At 40.5% G+C, this 18756-nt stretch overlaps 1 protein-coding gene across 4 annotated transcripts in view; it reads right to left on the bottom strand.

The window, feature by feature from the left end:
* Window positions 1-18756, bottom strand: part of CRAMP1 (cramped chromatin regulator 1) — a 49765-nt gene that overhangs the window by 4006 nt on the left and 27003 nt on the right. For 2 of the 4 annotated variants that reach the window (XM_075718611.1, XM_009483482.2), the window contains 13 exons: window positions 18237-18360; window positions 17024-17105; window positions 14726-15994; window positions 12154-12331; window positions 8643-8824; window positions 7911-7985; window positions 7414-7495; window positions 6595-6699; window positions 5402-5580; window positions 4748-4828; window positions 3114-3348; window positions 2653-2817; window positions 1865-2010 (listed from right to left, as the gene is read on the bottom strand). In XM_075718611.1, the coding sequence (XP_075574726.1) occupies window positions 1865-2010; window positions 2653-2817; window positions 3114-3348; window positions 4748-4828; window positions 5402-5580; window positions 6595-6699; window positions 7414-7495; window positions 7911-7985; window positions 8643-8824; window positions 12154-12331; window positions 14726-15994; window positions 17024-17105; window positions 18237-18360 (2903 nt within the window). The remainder of the gene's footprint in view (window positions 1-1864; window positions 2011-2652; window positions 2818-3113; window positions 3349-4747; window positions 4829-5401; window positions 5581-6594; window positions 6700-7413; window positions 7496-7910; window positions 7986-8642; window positions 8825-12153; window positions 12332-14725; window positions 15995-17023; window positions 17106-18236; window positions 18361-18756) is intronic. The other 2 variants (XM_075718612.1, XM_075718613.1) reach the window with 2 other exon arrangements.

The raw sequence follows: 18756 nt of genomic DNA, 5'->3' as shown, positions 1-18756 counted from the left end.
CCTTTCAAAATTCTCCCATCATTAAAACCATTTTTAAACACTTGCTTCCTCTGAAGACTCCCATACAAACCCGCATCTGCCACAACAGCTGCTCTGGTGTGCCTAAAATGCTGGCTAACCCCACCTTCTTCTGAAGGCAGATTGTAAGATCAAGGGCTGCAATGTCACTTCAAATCCACACAAATAAATTATCATATATTCCTTTAATTAACACACACCTTCACAGATTCTCACCACCAAGTAAGCAGAACTTCCTATTTATGCCAGGAAGTGGAGCTGTGTGTGGAGTCTGAAGCTGCCAAGGGCACATTAAAACAGTATGAGCTTGCTGCAGCTTCTGGTTACAAGGTCTGTACAGAACCTCCTTACCCAAATCCAAATGGTAATGGAGAAATGACATTTTCCTTCCATCAGGGCAAACCCCCACAAAGTTACAATGTACATGATGTTACACTGAGTCAACGACTGTAAACTGTAGGATAATTAAGACTGGAAGGGACCTGAAGAGGTCTCTAGTTCAACCTCCTGCTCAAAGCAGGGTCACCTAGGACAGACCACCTTACTCAGGGCTTTATCCACGTTAGTTGTAAAAAGCTCTGAAGACAGACACTGCACAACATCTCTGGGCAATCTGTTTCCCTGTCTGACTGTCCTCAGGGTGAAATTTTTCTTTTCATGTAGTCAGAACCTTTCTCAATTTAGCTTTTGCCTGTTCCTCCCACCATGCATCTCTCTGTGAAGGGCCTGGCTGCATCTTATTGATGACCTCCCTGCAAGTACTGGTAGGCAGTTAGGTCCCTCCCACCCTGAAGCCTTCTCCAGGTTGAACAAGCCCAATACCATCAGCCTTCCCTCACAGACAGGTACTTCAGCCCTCTAATCATCTTTGTGGCCCTCTGCTGAACTTGCTTCAGTTTATCTATGTCCTTCCTGTATCGGATGCTCAAAACTGGTCACAATATTCTAGACATGGTCTCACACCTGTTGAGTAGAGTGGGACAATCATCACTTTGTTCAATCTACTGGCTATGGTCCTGTTGAAACAGCCCACGACACTGTTGGTCATCTTAGCTGCCACAGAACATCCTGGCTCATGTTCAGCTTGCTGTCTATGAAAATGCTCAGGTACTTCTCAGCAGAGCTGTGTCCTAAACAGTCACTCTGCAGCCTATATTGCTGTCAGGATTATTCCTTCCTGAGGGCAGAACTTTGCATTTGTCCTTGCTGAATTCCATAATGTTCCTGGCAGCTCATTCCTCCAGTCTCTGTCCCTCTGAAAGGGAGCTCTGTCCTCAGGCATATCAAAGCCTTAATAACTGCTGGTCTTTGACTCCTTCAAGAGATTTCAAAACAGAAGGATAATTCTACCAACAGAGAAAGTAACTCAGCAGCACAGGACATTCTGCCATTCTCTCAGGTAACTTAGTATTAGCCATTTCCTGCTTCTTCCTTCTGGACCTATTTATTTTTTCTACCAGTCCTCCAACTGTACTGCAGCTGCATCATATTAACCTTTCTCTCATCTTTAGTATTTTCAATTCCTGTGGTACAAAGCAGGACACGCAAAACAGAAGGATTACAACTCTCTCTGTCAAAACAGAGATATGTCCAACAAGGTAAACATGACCTCCCCCAGCAAAAAGAACCTGGGTTGAAGGTGCTCACAACAGCTTCTTGTATCAGCTCTGGTGCAGTATACCCTCAAGTCATTTTACATCTTTCTGTTAAGGCTATAACCATGTTTTACTAAGCTAAAGTGCAGATGTCAAAGCACCTTTGCCTTAAGTATCTCAGGAAGGTATGATGAACAATATACAATAATACTGCACTAAAAAAAGAAGCAGACAGCTGTTTGATGACATACCTCTGCTACATCTGCCAGAGACCGTGACACAAAAGAGTCCCGTGAGTTTCCATCCAGAAGGCTGGGTCCCAGCAAGGAGGTGCCACTGGCAGTCCCAACAGGAGTTGGCAACATTTTTCGTCCCTTCTCGGGGGAGATGAAACTTGCTATAAAGAACAGGCACATCAGTAAGTTGCTGCACTGAATGTTTGCAGTTGGGAGGATAAAGAGAAGGGCAAGGAAATCGAAAATGGAGGACAGTTATCTATTTCTTCTGTCTCTTAAAAATTACATGTTACCAGCATGAACACCATCAGCACACTGCTAACAGTACAGAGACTCATTACACTGGCCCCATTAAATATTAACTAAAAAAGCCACCAACCAAGCCCCAAACAAACCCAGTGATCTCACATCTTTGGGATTATGCTCACCAAGCACAGAACAAAGCCTATTTTTCCAACAGCAGAGCCAAGGGCATCTTTTCATTTTGGCAGAACAGTCAAAATGTCTCAACCTAGCTGATGAGTCAGGCTCCAAACAGACTACAAAGAACTGCCAAGGGATTATTTGTCCCAAGGTATGGGCCCCAATCTAGCAACAGGATCTTTTCAGAACAGACTTGTAAAAAGAAAGAAAATATACTCAGTGCAACACTGTTGAAATGAAAGCAAGAAGTAAGGGAAAAATTCTACAAGCATCCTACTGGGTTTAACGATTTTCCAAAGGATTCACTTCTAATAAACAGCACTTTTTTTTTCTAAAGGAAAGAGCTTTTTTGTTGGAGTTGTCTGCATACTGACACTTACAAAACAAGCTGCTGAGAGACGAATCTGTGGAGTCATTGGGGTACCACTGGGGATCATGGCTGGGAGAGGCAATCCAGTTCTGTTGAGGACTACTGGATGGGGATGGAAGACTTTTGGAGCTGTCACTGCCATTCAGCTTTGCAGGAGAGAGAGAAACACCTTCACCTGTAAGCCAATGTCAGGAATCACCGATTCAGTCAATGTGGTAAAGTTATAGGACACTGTACCAATTTATGTTTAGAAAGGGAAAAAAAAACCCACCTCAACAACAAAAAACCCCACCTATATATGCTAGAAAATAAAGACTATGCACATAATTTTATTTCCAACAGATATTAAAAAAAAAAAAACCCGCACCACAAACCACAAAGTGCTTCCTGAAAAAGTTTCTGCTGACATGTTAAGATGACAGGGATTTTTTTTTAAGTTAATAGGAAGACTTTAGCTAAGCTCAGACTTACTGTATTGACCAGAGCTGATAGCTATTTCAATGATAGAATCACTGATTTGAGTGGCAGGTTCTCCTTGAGAAAGCACATCTTCAGGTGGTCCAGGCAGAGAAATATCCAAGAGAGCAGAAACATTGGGAGGAGAGAGCCGGGTATTGGAAGCCTCTGATGAGGCAAGTGGAGGAGTGGAAAGACCATTTGGGAGGGGAGTCTTGGACAGTTCTGACAGAGAAAGGACTGATGTGCCCTGTTACAAGAAACAGAGTTAATTATTCATAAATTTATGAAGGACTTGGAAATCTGTCTGAAAAGCAACAGCTTAGCTTCTAAGCATCAGATTAAAATCAGACTTTACTGGGGGTGGGGGGCATCAACAAGGGGGAGAAAAAAAAAGGAAAAAAAAAGAGGACTAATAATCCAGCACATAATACTCTTAAAATTTTAGGAATATATTATTTATATAATAAATTTGTATTATTTTCATGAAAAATGCCTGCAAGCACAAACAAATATGCTTCAGCCCATATCATAGAATCCTGCCAAATGATCTTGAAAAAATATGGGTAACATTCCAAAGAATATTTAATACAGCCTACATAACAGAAACAAGCATAATAATAAAATTAACATGATTTTGATGAACCTACAAGATAGTTCTTAAGAATTAAGTATTAATTTGACTTTGTATAGACAAAAAACTTGTAACTGCTTGAAGAGTATATAAATATTTTAAACTGCTAACTCATTCTTCTTTACAGCCAGACCTCCCAAAACTCAGCTGATCTTTTTTAAGGAGTCTCATTATTAGTACCACATCACAGAACCGTTTGTGATTTTTTTTTCTGATGTAGTATATACAAAGCTGTCCCGAGAGCAAGAAACAGAACCTAAGGCCCCATTACCTCAAACAAATGCCCAGTAGGTTCATGTCCTAATATCTGTGCTATTAAAAAAAAAAAAATCTTCCTCTCCCTTATGCTCTCCAATCAAATTAATTTGACCTTTTTCACATGTACCTGTCACAGGAAGGGTAGAAAGTGCTTCCACTGAAAAAAAAGAAAAGCCTGTATTCTGAGACTTAAGTATCTAACACAAGGTCCTGGATCCCACTGGAGAAGGAAGCTGGGGATAGGATGACAACACTCTTACAACTTAGTGCTGCCACAGTTACTTTTTAAGCATCTATGACTTACTGGATCCAGCATAAAGAAAAGTGATTCTCTGAAGAGGATGCTACCATTACAATCACACTTCTAGTCTTAATATTCCTCCTTCAGCAACATACAAGGAGCAGGACTGCCAATTGCTGAAATCTTTCTTTGTGATGTATAAAATACGAAGGTACGATACAGCAGAGCAATTATAAACTCCTCCACTGGACCAAGAAATATGTAAAACCTATTTGTCCTTCAGAAGTCAGAGATTGTCAGCTTTGCTTTTTTAGAGAATGGCACCCACGTAAATTTAAGCAGCTTTCCTAAATTTCTTTCTTTCAATTTCTTCAGATGCTAGAGATTTCAATTCCCACAAAACAGTACCAAATGGTGTACAATTACCTGGGAACAAGGGGTTTTAACTAGTAATACCAGTGGTGTTTTCAGAACATTACCCACTTCATACAACTGTTCTTTCAACACATACTCTACCTGGAAACCATCAGGGACTGCCTCCTGCTCATGCCGTGTTGGTAGGCTGATGAATGGAACCCGACACCCAGGGCCTGAGCCCTAGAAGCACAACAGAAATCACGTGAGTGACAAACATTTACATGAGATGCTGCAAATATAGCTGGGGAGGTAAGACACAAGTGCCTATCACTGCTTATGCATGCTCTTTTATATATCGAGCCTTTCAAAATTGTCCATCAACTCCCTTGGAAAATGACATGGACTAACGTGTATCTGGGTCTCAATGAAAGAAATGGCAAGGAGAAATCACAGTTTCTATTCCAAATACATCCCTAAAAGTCCATGTTTTGCCCCAAATTCCCTCCTGAATTACTGTCTATTGAAATGCTACTGTTTCTTTTCAAGACCAGGTTTCTGGATGGCCAACTTCAACAGTCTCACAGCTGAAAGCTATTCTACAGTATGGAAATCTGTTCAATATGATGATGATTTGATCCCTCAAACCCGAAATACACACTATACAACATAGATTGGGTTTGCCATGATAAAAGTGTCTAGCAGCAAGCTCCAGGAGAAAGCTCATTGACAAGTCATTGGTAATACAGCTTTTTTTACACAATGAAAGAGCAAGACACTTAAGTACTTTAAAAAGCATGCTCAAGAGACTCTGACCTCTACAGTGGCGATGGAGCCTCCATTCTGACGCGCTACTGTTGACTCCTGCCCTGTTACCACCGTGGTCGCTCCATCTGGTGACAATGGAGATACACTTGACAAACCATCTGCATCCAGGACAGGCACAGGGCTACCAGGGATAATACCAGCACTTTTAGCTGCCAGGTCGATAGCACCTTTTGTGAAACAAAAAACCAAAACACACATCACAAGCCTTTTCTTCGGCAATTACTTTGTTATGACTCAACTAAAAGATAATTTTTTAAAAATTGCCCAGAGTCAAAACTTAACACATGCAAAAAGCAAAAATGGTAATTATCTGATCAGCTGTATCAGTTGTTCCTCTTCAAAAAGAGTAACATTTCTTTCAGCTGAAATGTTTAATTTTTCTGCCCTGTTCCAACATGTCATCAGGTATATCTAAACAGTTTAGAGAAATATCTCAGTTCTCCCCCTGCCCTTTCCATCTTATTTTTTTAAATTTTTTGTCCTGCGAATTGTTAAGTATTTGGTTATGCAATTTCTAGAAATTCCCTATGGTTTACTAGAGAAGCTATAAAACCAACACAGCCTTATTTTGTTATCTTGCCTCTAGTAGCCATTTAGACTCAATATAAAAAACTTATGTTGTTGCAGGGTCAGCCTCACCCAGATCTTTTAAAATCCACTTAAAACATCTGAATGTCTTCCCATCACAGAGAATCCTCTAAGTAAAACACAGAGGCAGGCATTGTTTTCACCTCACTAATCATTCTAATTATGGGACCCATTCTTTTGTTGCAAGACAGTATTTGCTTGGAGTACACCAGCATGTTTTATTTTTTTTAATTCACAATCCCATGTTAGTAGATAAGCTTTTTATAAGTTTCTTTCAAATATGTCACAACCCCTTTTCAAAGTGGTCTTACAACAAAACATCACAAAAGTGCTCAACTTTGGTTACAAACTCTAACCCCTTGCTTTGCCTGAGGTCACACACAGCAAAGGAAACTAGTTCAGACTGTCCCACCACTGACTGCTCCCTTTCTGCAGTCACACAAAGCCACAGAAAGTAAGATGATATTAACACAGCTGTTTTCTTTAACTTCCAAAGGCACTAATGATTTTACCTAGGAAATAGAAACCAACAATATAACATCATACAGATCACAACAGACCATGACTCTCATTCTGTTTAAGAAATGACTTACTAGACAGATGGTTGGTAGCCTGTGCTGGAAGAACTTTGGGCACAATCGGACGAGAAACAGCAGCTTTAGTCAGTGAGGACTGGATTGGCCGAAATGAACCTCTCCCTAGGGTGAAGGATTAAATACCTCTCAAGCAAATGAAATCTAACGTCTCTGAAGCAGAGCACAACACATTTCAATGGAAGCAAACAAATTCCAAGCAGTAGCGAGCTCCAGGAATGCAAGCAGTGGAGATGATGGAACAGACTTGAAATAGTAATGCAAGCTAACCAGTGCCTTATCACAAAAATGCAACAGCAAGTGGTGTTGTGTTATTGAAGCTGTCCCATGTTAGTTTTGAGATTTAAGCCAAGATGGGGCATCACCTGTACTACCACTGTACTCAAGAGTGTATCAGCAGAAAAGAACAAATGAGCAGTATATTGATTATACTGTACAAAATTTAAACAGTAGCCCAGGTACTAGAAAAAGTCCATTATAAAATCTAGACAAATGATTACACCCTACAGAAAAAAAAATTCTTATCTAAGTAATTTATTCAAAAATTTTGTGTCTTTGTAGGGAACTCCTTACTCTTCCCTACTTTCAATACTGGGAAATGGAAGAAAAAAATCTCTATCATAATCATGACTTGCTTAACAATGCCAGGAGAACAATCCCACCATCCTGTAGGAAGTGACTCAAGCAACTGGTAAACAACTGTGGTTTTGAAAGGGTATTTTCCCCCTTTTTAGAAATTATTCCTTTATGCAGTTTTAAGGGACACTTTCCAGTCCATCTCATGGCAGCATAAAAGTGATAGAAGATATGCAGACTCACCTGTAATGGATGAGTTGGATAAGATAGAAAAGGAACAGACATGCTGGGATGGATTTCCAGATGGTCTGGGGAGCAGTGTTCTCTATGTGAGAGAAACAACAATAAACCAGGACATATTTAAACACAGAACAGAGGGTAAAGCTCATCTTCTAAGGCACAGAATTTCATGATACCTTCCAGAATAAGCAGAGCATTTACATGGCATGACTATCATGCAACAGGCACAGCAGTAAGGTCTGTGTAATCTTGAGCAAGAAGCTACAGATAGGAATCATGTGTTTTCTCTGTAAACTACTATAAGAGAAAATTTCCACATGGACAATTCTCAGAGAAATGCTAATCAGAACTATATTCCCTTCTGATTATACTTGCAGTAATTTCTAAATCTCCCACAGAATTACAGCAGTGATCTTAAGGATGGGATCTGGTCTGTGAGCCTTACTGATATCTCTTCAGGAAGCAAACCAGGCATTTCACAGTTCGCAAATCGTTCTGACCTGTACTACTAATGGCTTCCGCAAGTGCCTGTTCCGTAACTTCCTTGGCTTTGGCAAGAAGAAGTCCGACTGCATCTGGACAAGAACAGAAAATGCATCAGAAAGTATTTCAAGCATGCAGACACAGAATAAATTATACCCCCCAAACTGTGCTTTTCAATGCAGTTGTAACTATTTATTAAAAAAAAGTGTTTTGTTTCAGACAGTAGAATACTCTTTCTGCTAGAGTAGGAAAATTTTCCACCAGGAATGTATTCTTTTTTCTTCTTGTTTTATGAAGCTTTCTCCCAAAAAGCCATTTCCCTACTTAACTACTGCAGCTTGCTATGAAGTTGTTACTGAGACTGTATATACAAAAATAAAATTATTATTTGAATTAAATACAGCAATAAGGTTGTATTAAAGTTAGCTGCACGAAAAGAAGGATACCAGTTTTGCTAAACCTGGCAAATATATTTGCTGGAGCAACTTAATTAGAGAGTGAACCAGTTTCATCAGGCTGTGTGATAGCATTCAGATTCAGGTGTGAAGAGGTGATGTCACTTAAAGCATGGTTATATAGTCAAAATCTGACTTGTCTCAGAGAATATAATGTTATGCTTGAGCATCACTAAAAGCACTGCTTCATAGGGAAGCCCATACTTTCTGATGAACCAAAAACAACCCTGTAATACCTACTGGAAGCTGGCTCAGGCACAATATGCTACTTTTTCATTCAGTCATCTCACTTACACTGATTGTATCTAAGTGCTGCCGGAAGGTCAATTCTGCTTCTTTGCTAGGCAAGAACAGTTTCCCATGGCGGCTATTGGGTGGTAAAGTTGTTGGAACGGCAAAGAGTCCACCATCTGCATCAGTGCTTCCAGAACTTGAAGGACCAGCCACCAAGAGAGGTCTAGGGAGGTTTCTCAAACCTAGAAGATTTTAACAGCGATTTAAATGCAGTGAAGTGAAAACAAAAAGAAAGTAAATATTTAGTAATTGAAGGATCATACAGAGAGCTGGGACTTATGGATTCTGGCTCTGCCACCATCTGTTTGCAATCTCAAATCATTAAACTCTCGATACTTCAGTTTTCCCACCTGCAAAGTGACAGTATTTACCTGCTTCACAAGGACACTGCAAACATTCACCTGCTTTGAAATCCTTAGAAGAAGGGGGTTAAATGCAATTTTGCACTACTAAAGAAACTAGAATTTAAGCACCCAGTTTTAAGCCCCACACAGACTGTGTTAACCAGTTTATCTATTCAGCTTGTAGAAATAGTTGAGGGCCCTTCCCACTAAACAAACTATATATCCACCATTCTTTTTGTAGGGGAAGATAATAGAAACACAGACTCATTCTAAAATGTTTATGTTTTATTTACACTTCCCTCCTCCTCCCCCACCATGGTAATTCGAAGTGCAACCCCAATAATGTGAACCTGGTGACAAAGAAATGAAAGAGCAGTGATCAATTTATCAAAATACCTTCCAAAAGATATCTTAGATGTCTTAGAAATACATTTGGCACATTGAAATAATGGCATCTGGTCCAAGCAGAGCTTCTCCATTTACTTTAAAGTTTAAAAAAATCACAGTGCTGTGCCCACTCTGCAGGCATCCAGCTAGGATGAAAACCAGTATTGTTAGTGTGTCATCCTGAGAGAGCCGAGAAGTATACCTGCCTCTCTTCCACAGAAGTGCTCACTGCATACATTAGACTAGGTTTCATTACAATAGACATTAACGGCTATTTTCACACTCATATTGCACCCATACTTGTCATGGTACTCCAGCCTCTACTGCTGGGCTGGAGATCTCAGCTGGGAGGCAGCATGCACCTGACTCACCCAGAGGAGGAAGAAGCAAAGTGGGCAATGATCCTCAGTCATGCCTGCTGCTTCCCTGGGCAGGAAGACAATACAGCACAAGCTTGGGCCACCCTAGCGCAGAGATGGGTATATGCAACAGTATTCAAGAACCATTTTGAAGAACATCAAACTTTATTTACCTAACAAATAAACCTACAGGTTTTATTATCCTCCTATTTAAAAGACGAAATTGTGACCTCCACCCTGCTGCCCTAGATGCTGCTTGTTTTCCAAAGGTTAGTTAAAATTACAGTATGCCAATGTATCTAAAAATCAATTAAATGCAGAACAACTTATAAATTTGTGTCTCCTGCCTGACCAGGAGTTAGAGAGAATTGTTAAAGATAATACACACAATATTATCTTTAAAAAAAAGCAATGAAGGGATGCAACTATAATTACATAATGATATTTTAAGCACTATAGGTAATGTTGCACCACAGCTGTTGCTTCACATTTGCTAAATCTCTTTGCATGATTCTTTTTATCCCCTTTTCTGTCTCTCCAGCTAGCTATGTGGCTTTTGTGGAGCTGTCAGTTTGTTAATGCTTCCAGTTCTTCTGGAGTGGACACAGGCTCTCTTCTAATCTTTATTTTCTACTGAGAAGGCAAAATCAATTTATCTTTAATTAAAACAAACAACCCAAAAGACAAAAACCAAAAACCAGTTAGCACCTAGACGGACTCAGGACCATCGTCTATGAGAGAATGCACCTAGAAGGCTCATCATGAAACTTAACTTAGCAGTTTGCTTTCTGAAAGCCAAATTACTGCAGTCATTTAATAGCACCGTATGTGAGGATACAAAGAAGCCAGATAAAATTACAGATACAATTACAGATAATTACTGTATACTAAAGGTTGCAACCCAGACCACAAACAATCCTATTTTAGATCCAGAACACCATTATCGGGGCTGGTAAAAGATCAGTTTGTCTACCAAAACAACACAACTGAGGGTGAAGATATCAGACTTGCTTGGATATCCATTTGGTATGCTGGAATGCCACTACCTGAGGCCTAAACTGAGTGCATTACCCCAGGCAGAACTGCTGAGAAGCTAAACTAATTAACTAGGTAGAATGTTGTACTGACACACTTTTACTGCTCCCCTGTTCAAGCCAAACAGTGCAGCTGAAGCCACCTTGGCTATCTTTGGTACTGTACAAAAGCAGGAATTCATAGTCTGTATTTTTTACTTCCTGACTTTGCACTAAAGACTATGTGTTTCATTATGATGAACACAACCCTACTTGTAATTCAGTGATGCGAATCAAAGGCTAACATGGACTATTACATTTGTTTTGAATCATTGAAGCTCTCTGTGAACAGAACAGGTGTCTGTTTCTAGGGGATCAGATACAAAGTACTGTTATCTTCTTGCTGTTTCTGTCTGATATCCTCAGCAGATGATCTTTACCCTTACTTAAAAGGCTTCAGAAAGAATTTTCAAGGCATTAAGGAAGCATAAAGTACAATCTCATAAAAATGAATGCTGCAGACTAAGGAAGTTTGATTCTACTTGCAAGTCTGATTTAGAAAGATATGTCCTTCAAGCCTGGTATCTCACTAGAAGTGTAACCATTTATCTGTTTGATCTATTAAGTTACTGGCTTTTTACTAGACATTTAAGTAAGTACGTCCTTGTCTGCAAGTGCAATGAAGCTTTACACAAGGATGAAATTGCTATAATGCCATTTTAAAATGAAAACCACACCAAGCATGTTTTACAGCATCAGCTAAATTGTTCATGGTCCACTGCTTCTTACAGCACAGGTGTGAAAAGGACAGCATAAGAATCTCAATTGTTCCCAGTAACCCTTTCACCTTCACAGTTTTTCTAAAGTCATAAAACATTTGCTAGCAAATGCAACTGTACTGAAGAACAGAACTGAAAATTCTTGGTCTGCATGGCTAGGGCTCACAAGTTATGGCAGCTGCACCTTCTATTAAAAAAAAAAGGTAGGTCATAATCATTCCTTATTCTATAATGGCAGAATGGCACAGAAAATTTTCAGTAATTATTTTATCAATAAACTTTGCACCATATATTTACCCTCCTGCTCTGTAAGCCTTCACTCTCTTGAGATCCCATGCCCTGTATCAGTCAGTTCCTAACAAATGCCAGCATTGTCTGTAAGAGTGACTCATGAGAGTTGTTCTGGATTGTAAACTGTATTATTGACACACACTGTTTTTCAATATTCAAAGTAGTACTGAATTTAAGACAACTCTAAAGCAAAGTAACACATACCAATGTTCTGAAATAGTTAAGTTCGTAAGAGTATGAACACTCATTCTCCCAGCATTACACTACTGGGATGTACTCATCACGGTATGAGGTACTAATCATCTGATCTCTTGAAATGGATTTTTATGAATACTCACCTGAGGAGCTGGAAGCAGCTCCAGGAGAAAAAGTCTTGTTGTTGCGAAGGGCAGATTGATTTCGTGCACAACCTGGACTCCTGGTGCTGATGGCAATCACCTTTCCCGGAGGAGTCAGTGACTGCTCCTCTTGAGCAGGCTTTATAGGTGACGTGGCAACAGAGCTCATCTCGGGCGTCTAAAAATGCACACACATCAAATGAATATTGTGTACTGTTACAAAAATATATTGTTAAACTCATTCTACTTAGGAAGCTTAAAAAAAAAAAAATCGACACACTACAATATCTTTAAGTACTCTAAACCAATACCTCTGCATGTGTGTAGTGAGCAGCTGAAATTCCCTTCCTGTGCATTTAGCAGTGTTAGATGTCATTGGTTCAATATCACTGATTTATGTTACAATTGGGATAACGCTCAACAAGCTTCACACAGTGTGCTGGACCACCCCAGGATAAAAAGAAAAACAAAAAAGAAAAAAAAAAAGGTAAAGACACAGATTTGTCAGAGTAATGGAAATGGTGGTGGTTTTAATTCAGTGCAAAACTAAATTTCATAAACTCTTAACTATCCAGAGGGCTCCTCTGGTTGGAAGCATACCTGGACAAAAATATTTCGCTCTTAATTCTTATCAAGTAGAGACCAACCGTTTTGAATTTTGTCCCATCCTTTCTCCTATTTCATACTGTAATACAGGAATAACAAGAGGCACATGGCAAGGTGCTTTACTAATTTTCCAGGCCTATCCAGTTATTTCATTAAGTTGTTTAAATGCTTTTCTAGAAAATGCTCCCTTTTTAAGGGATCTGTGTGCAACCACAGGCATAAAATTACCACCCACACTTGACTGCAATGCAATTTGCTACAGTTTGTTTTATGCTGGTAATCTTCATTTAAAGGGATGAACCACAGCACAGTGAGCCATTTTAGCTTTGTTACATATTATCTTGAGAAAACAGCAGGGATGTAGACGATCAGTCCTTCCTCTGTTAAAGTACCCTGTGGCAAAAATATTATGGTTCCTGTCATTATTTGATGAAATGCAGAGGATTTAAGAGACAAAACTTTCAAAAAGTCTACAGTACTTTGAATTAGCCAGTAAGTATTATCCTCGCCTCTTGAATATGTTATCAGTCCCATGACACTCATTGCCGCAAGAAGGGTATCTCTTTCTGAAACACAGCCAGAATAAAGTGGTATTTGACAAATAAAAGAAAAGGTTACGTTACTTCTTTTTATTGGAATGTATGATATGGTACATATCTGAAAGAGCTCCATTATTTTTCAGGAGCACTACGCTACTTTGGTTAAGACACTAAGAGTGCTAAAGTGACAGGAAAACACTTGCAAATAATAACCGCTGGGTTTTTTTCCCCCCTCTTCTATCCCTCTCCCTGCAAGTCTAAGGAGATGTCCTTCTTTCTAGTTTGTGATTGTTTAATCATGTCATCCCTGGCTGTCACATGTGTCACCAGAAGTAGGTGCCAAAAAGAGGACACATTGTCACAGATCTGTGAAATGTCAGACCAAAAGTCTTTATAGCTTAAACAAGTCTATATCTGGAGCTGTATCAGAGCAAGGATGGTTTTAAATTTATAAAATCCTACATTCTATGTCTATAAAATCAGGATCAAAAGGAGCTTTGGTGGAGATTTAGTCTGCACCAACAAAGAAAGATGAGAGAACTATGTGCATTTGGGAATAGTGATGCACTTGCATCCTATACTGGAATACAATGCAAATGGTATCTTTAACTCATTGTACCTCCATCACAGGAATTCAGTCAGATCTGTTGAATTCAGTGTCTTTTTGGTCTTTAAAAGGATGTTTTACTAAGTTTCAATCAGTTGCACCAGGTGGAAATGGCTGCCCAGGTTATCATAGGGGCAGATCTTAAACATTGGTTACAATGCACAAGGAAAGCAAGTTCATTCACAGTTGGCTGCCTAAGGAAGAAGATATCTTTCTGGGTCTGTTAAACAGCCATCCTAGAGTCTGGGAACTTTTACAAAAATCACGGTGGCAGGCACAGTTATATTGCCTATGCCATCCCAAAGAAATTAATTCTTTTAACACTTAAACTTAGTGTAACTTGAACTACATAAACATTGGAAATTAAGGGTTGCAGTTTTCGCATGGAATATTAATCTCATCCAGGCTCCCTTTGTCATCTAGGCTCCATTTCCCACAAAAGGTTGGACTAGATGATCTTCCAAGGTCCTTCTAACCTGGGCTGTTCTATGGTTCTATGAACCTGAGAGAATAGAAGCCACCTACCCAACCTAACCTCATGACTGATCTTTTCAGTAGTCACATTAAGTGTTCACTGTAATACCACTGAGACTCAGCAAAACAGAAGCTAAAACGTAGTGTAAAAAGCAAGTGCTCTTCCTGTTGAAGAAAAGTCCACTCTGTAGCAAGACAGGTTGTGTGTGTTTGTTTTTTTTAAGCACAGGAATCTCCAAGTTCTTGACAAGGCTGGTCACTGATTTACTATGAAAACAGGACTGGGCAATTACTCCCCAGATCAAATAAGAGTTTAGCATCTGGAGCATGAACAAGAGCTACTTACTGGTTTGGGATTGACTTCAGTAGAGATTAGTTTTAAAAGGCAGTTTAGGAGTCTCTGCTTGTGAAAGGTGGTACATGCAGGAACAGTACTTGACTCAGATGTTTGCTCCCTAGCATCCTGGGTTTCTGGCTCCAAGACAGCCAACCAGTCGTATTCCAGCTGCAGCTTGTTCGGTTTGCCCATCATGAGGTAGACTTCAGCCAGCGTAAGGCTCTCAGAAGTTCGCAGACTCCATCCTTCTTCTCTAACCTGTTGAGAGAGCCGGCTTGGGTCATCCTTGAGAGACTTTGTACTAGATTGCCCCTGAGGTGGAGGTGGAAATGAGGAGCCCAGCTTCTCTTGAGAATCCTCCACTACTGCATCTGTTATATCCTTTGTACAAGCATCAATCTGCTGGCCCTGGCTGTGGCTAGCCTGAGTTTCATATCTGGATAGGCCACTGCCAGGTGAAGCCACACCACCTCTCAGTAGCTGTGAATAGGAGTCAGATGTCTCTGTGCTCCTCCCACTTGGAAAAGCCACAGGAGAAGCATCACTGGCTGCTGGAGTAGAGTCTTTCCCATGCAGTTTGTCTGTGCAAGAACATTTCTCTGGGATGATCAGGTCCTGACAGGACTTCATGTACCGTGGGAATGGATCGAGCAGAGAGAGCTCCTCCACATCAGGGATCTTACTGCAAGCACAAGCTGTGCTGCACGATGGTAGCACAATTGCTTGGTTGCTAGCCAGGGCCTCCCTGCCCTCCACACAGAAGGCCACTGAGCTCAGCTTTTCATGGTTCCCTCCTGGATCTTGAAGTCCGGAAGGAAGTTTTTGGAGAGAATTAGTGATGCCAAGATTTGAGGCTGTTGCTTCCACCAGGCCAGTCTCTGGGGTGCCATCTTCAGTGCTTGTAGAAACTTCAGCTGTGGGCTGAGAGGTTCTGCTTGACTCTGTAGTGCTCTCTGCCCTTCCAACACCCTTACCACCTTCTGTTCCCCGTGTGTATTTTAGCTGTCCCCTAGCTGTCCCCTGACTGCTCTGTATGCCTAAGATTTGTGCAGGGGGTAGTAAGTGAGAGTCTTTCGTGTTCTGTTTGCATTTGCCAGTTTCCTGCCAATGCACTGTGCAGAAAGCCTTGGAGTGGACCACTCTGGCTACCCCAGGCAGCGGAGTGAGTGTACAGTTCTCTCCTGGAAAGAGATGGAGCATCACTTTCTCCTCTGAGAAGCTGCCTCTTGTTTCCGAGTCTCTGGAGTCTTGAAGCTGCCGTTCTTCTAGTGTTTTACGCTAAAAAAAGATGTGTCAAAGAATACAACAACCATCTGCCCCTTCCAAACAAGCACCTGGTGGCCTATTTTGCAAGTTAAAAAAAAAAAAAAGCTGATCAAGGACATGTTCTCTATTCAGCATACATATGAAGACTCTATGATCAGAAATTAAGTCCTTTTGTGGTGATAAGGACTACACTGAAGATCTGCTACAAGCACAAACTAAACCTCTGCTCCAGACAAAATTACTTATCTCTGCTTCACACACCATTGTAATTGTAAAAAAACCCAACCAACCAACCCCAACAAAACCAAGCAAAAACCCCCAACGTCACTGCATAGCAAAACAGACTCCCACTCCTGTGCAGTAGCCTCCATCTTACATGTTTTGACATCCTTCTAAGTTTCAAGTGCTAGGCTGCTACTTCTTGCAGGCTCACAAATTAAGCCTGAATTAAAGGACTAAGAACGGGATACAGCATACTAGTCAACAGGAGAACAGAATGGCTGTTAACTCACAAATCCTTCTACTCCGTGGATCAAAGTTCAGAGGTAGGGATATCTCTAATGTTGTATGGCTCAGACAGCATCTAGATACATAACAGGTAGCAGCAGCTACCTAGAAAAGAAGCTTAAGCCTTCATTTGGTGAAACTGCATAAAGCAAGTGGAAAGATCTGTCCTTAATCTCTTTGCTGAAACTGGAACCAAAATCATCAGTTATTATCCAGGCTTCTACAGTGGTCACCCATCCATAATGAACAGACTAAGTGCACTGTTTAAGGAAATGAAATAAAGGCAGGGAGCTTCATTTATTACTAACTAGCTTTTCAGGGGATCATAGTAGAGAAGAGTTGAGGTAAAAGTGGATTATTATGGGATTTCCCATAAAAGGTTCCATTAGCGATGCTGACCTCTACCTTTACTAAGCACAGGCCGGTAAATTTATGAGATAGAATCACATTTCCAGTGCAGAAGTGAACTTAGAATAGGAAGTGAACTGCTCCCAAGACACAGAATACAGAACAGACTAAGCAGAAAAAGGATACAATACGCACTTCATGGAGAGCCCACTTCTGCTTCAGGAACTCAATGAGGCTGGAGACCTTCCGATGTAACTCCACAATCATCCTGTATGCAAGATAAACAAAGCAAGGGAACAGAGAAAAAATGTCAGCAGAAGTTCAAATCACAGCCTCAATGCTGGAATGGGAATTAAGGGAAGAAACTGGCATTCTGTAATACAAGCACAGAGAACACATGTACCACTCCCAAGCTGTAAGAAAAAAAAAAAACAACAAAAAAAACAGGAAAAACAAAACCATATGTTATGCCGCAACTTTAAAATCTAGGTAACTCACGACTGAGAAAGATCTAAAAGCTTATCAGATAAATCTTATTGCCATGATTCAAGACACTAGTTTCTCCAGATGGGAGAAGAAGATGGGAAGATGGCAAGATTTAGCTAAACTGCAAAACTGCAGGCAAGGCACAAAGCTACCACATGAAGTATAGAAAGAAAAAGGGGCACAACCCCCCTTGCAAACATTTACTTTTTGCTCTCAAAGCATTTTACAAAATAAACCTAATGCTAAAAATATTCACTCTCCTCTCTGCATGATCTTTGGTCATTATACTGAAGTACTCTATTTGAAAGAACAATCAACATCACAGAGGCCTCGTGTTTTCTGCCCTGAGTTTTGGACTGGATATAAGTACTAGGAAGAACAGCCATCGATGACATGAACAGCAGCACCATTTTGCAGGAAGGAGATTAAGCTACAAATCCCTTCCTTTCTGCTAGTATCACTGTGTTACAGTTGACATGTTCAGAGTCTTGGTGCGGGCACCTCTGACCATTGTTTTACTTCCCTCCCCCATCCCTCTGTCTCATGGTACATTCGATACAAATTTTAGAACTACTGCTGCGTATCTCCATTTTACTTGCGCTCTGCTCTGACAACTGGGTGCAAGTGGCACAAAGTATATTCATCTCCAACTCTAGTAGCTCCTATCATTACTCAAATTAAAAGACATAAAGAACAATGGTAATGTAATTTTCAAGTCTGATATTCCATGTTTACAGCAATCATGTAGTCTGGTTGGACAAAGCCTTCCGAATAAGTACATGTAGGCAAACTGTATTATTAAAGATGAAGTGCCCAGTTGGCAAAGAGAACCCTGAAGAGAGAGGAAGGTGCTAGAAAGCTGCTCATATATTTCCCTATTCTATTCTGAGCACCACAATCAGTTCTTTGTTACCTAAGCCGTGGATTCTGGGCAAGACTCTGTACTCGAGCCCATGCATGATTATTTCGTGGCTGCAACTCCACAGGGACCTTGAGAGGAAGACGTACTGGCTTCTGGTCCTCTTCATCACTAATGCCTGAAAGGAGATGAAGCACAAAAGGACATGGGTCAAAGCAAGGACAACTCAAGTTGGAACACTATATGCTCAGTTACATAAAAAAAAAAAAGCATCACAGACATCAGCATTGCCTACAGCCAACTTAAGCAGCTCAGCTTCACCAGTGGAGCCTGCGTCCTTAGATTACCTCCTGTTCCAAAATGTTTTTTCCCTTGGACACTGCAGTGGTAGTGGAGCTTCTAGTTGAGCAAGCAGTGTCAAAATCAGGTGGCTGGAAACTTTGAACAAGTACAGTATTTCAGACCTTTAAACTGCACTGATTCTACTTACTGGGGGGGGCGGGGGGGGAAGGAAGAGGAAGGAAAAAAGAAAATAAAAAAAGTCACACAGCTGAACTGGAGAAGGTAAAAAAAA

Source organism: Pelecanus crispus, chromosome 11 (genome assembly GCF_030463565.1).
Source record: "Pelecanus crispus isolate bPelCri1 chromosome 11, bPelCri1.pri, whole genome shotgun sequence".
Classification (NCBI taxonomy): domain Eukaryota; kingdom Metazoa; phylum Chordata; class Aves; order Pelecaniformes; family Pelecanidae; genus Pelecanus; species Pelecanus crispus.
This window is presented reverse-complemented; position numbering and strand designations above follow the sequence as displayed.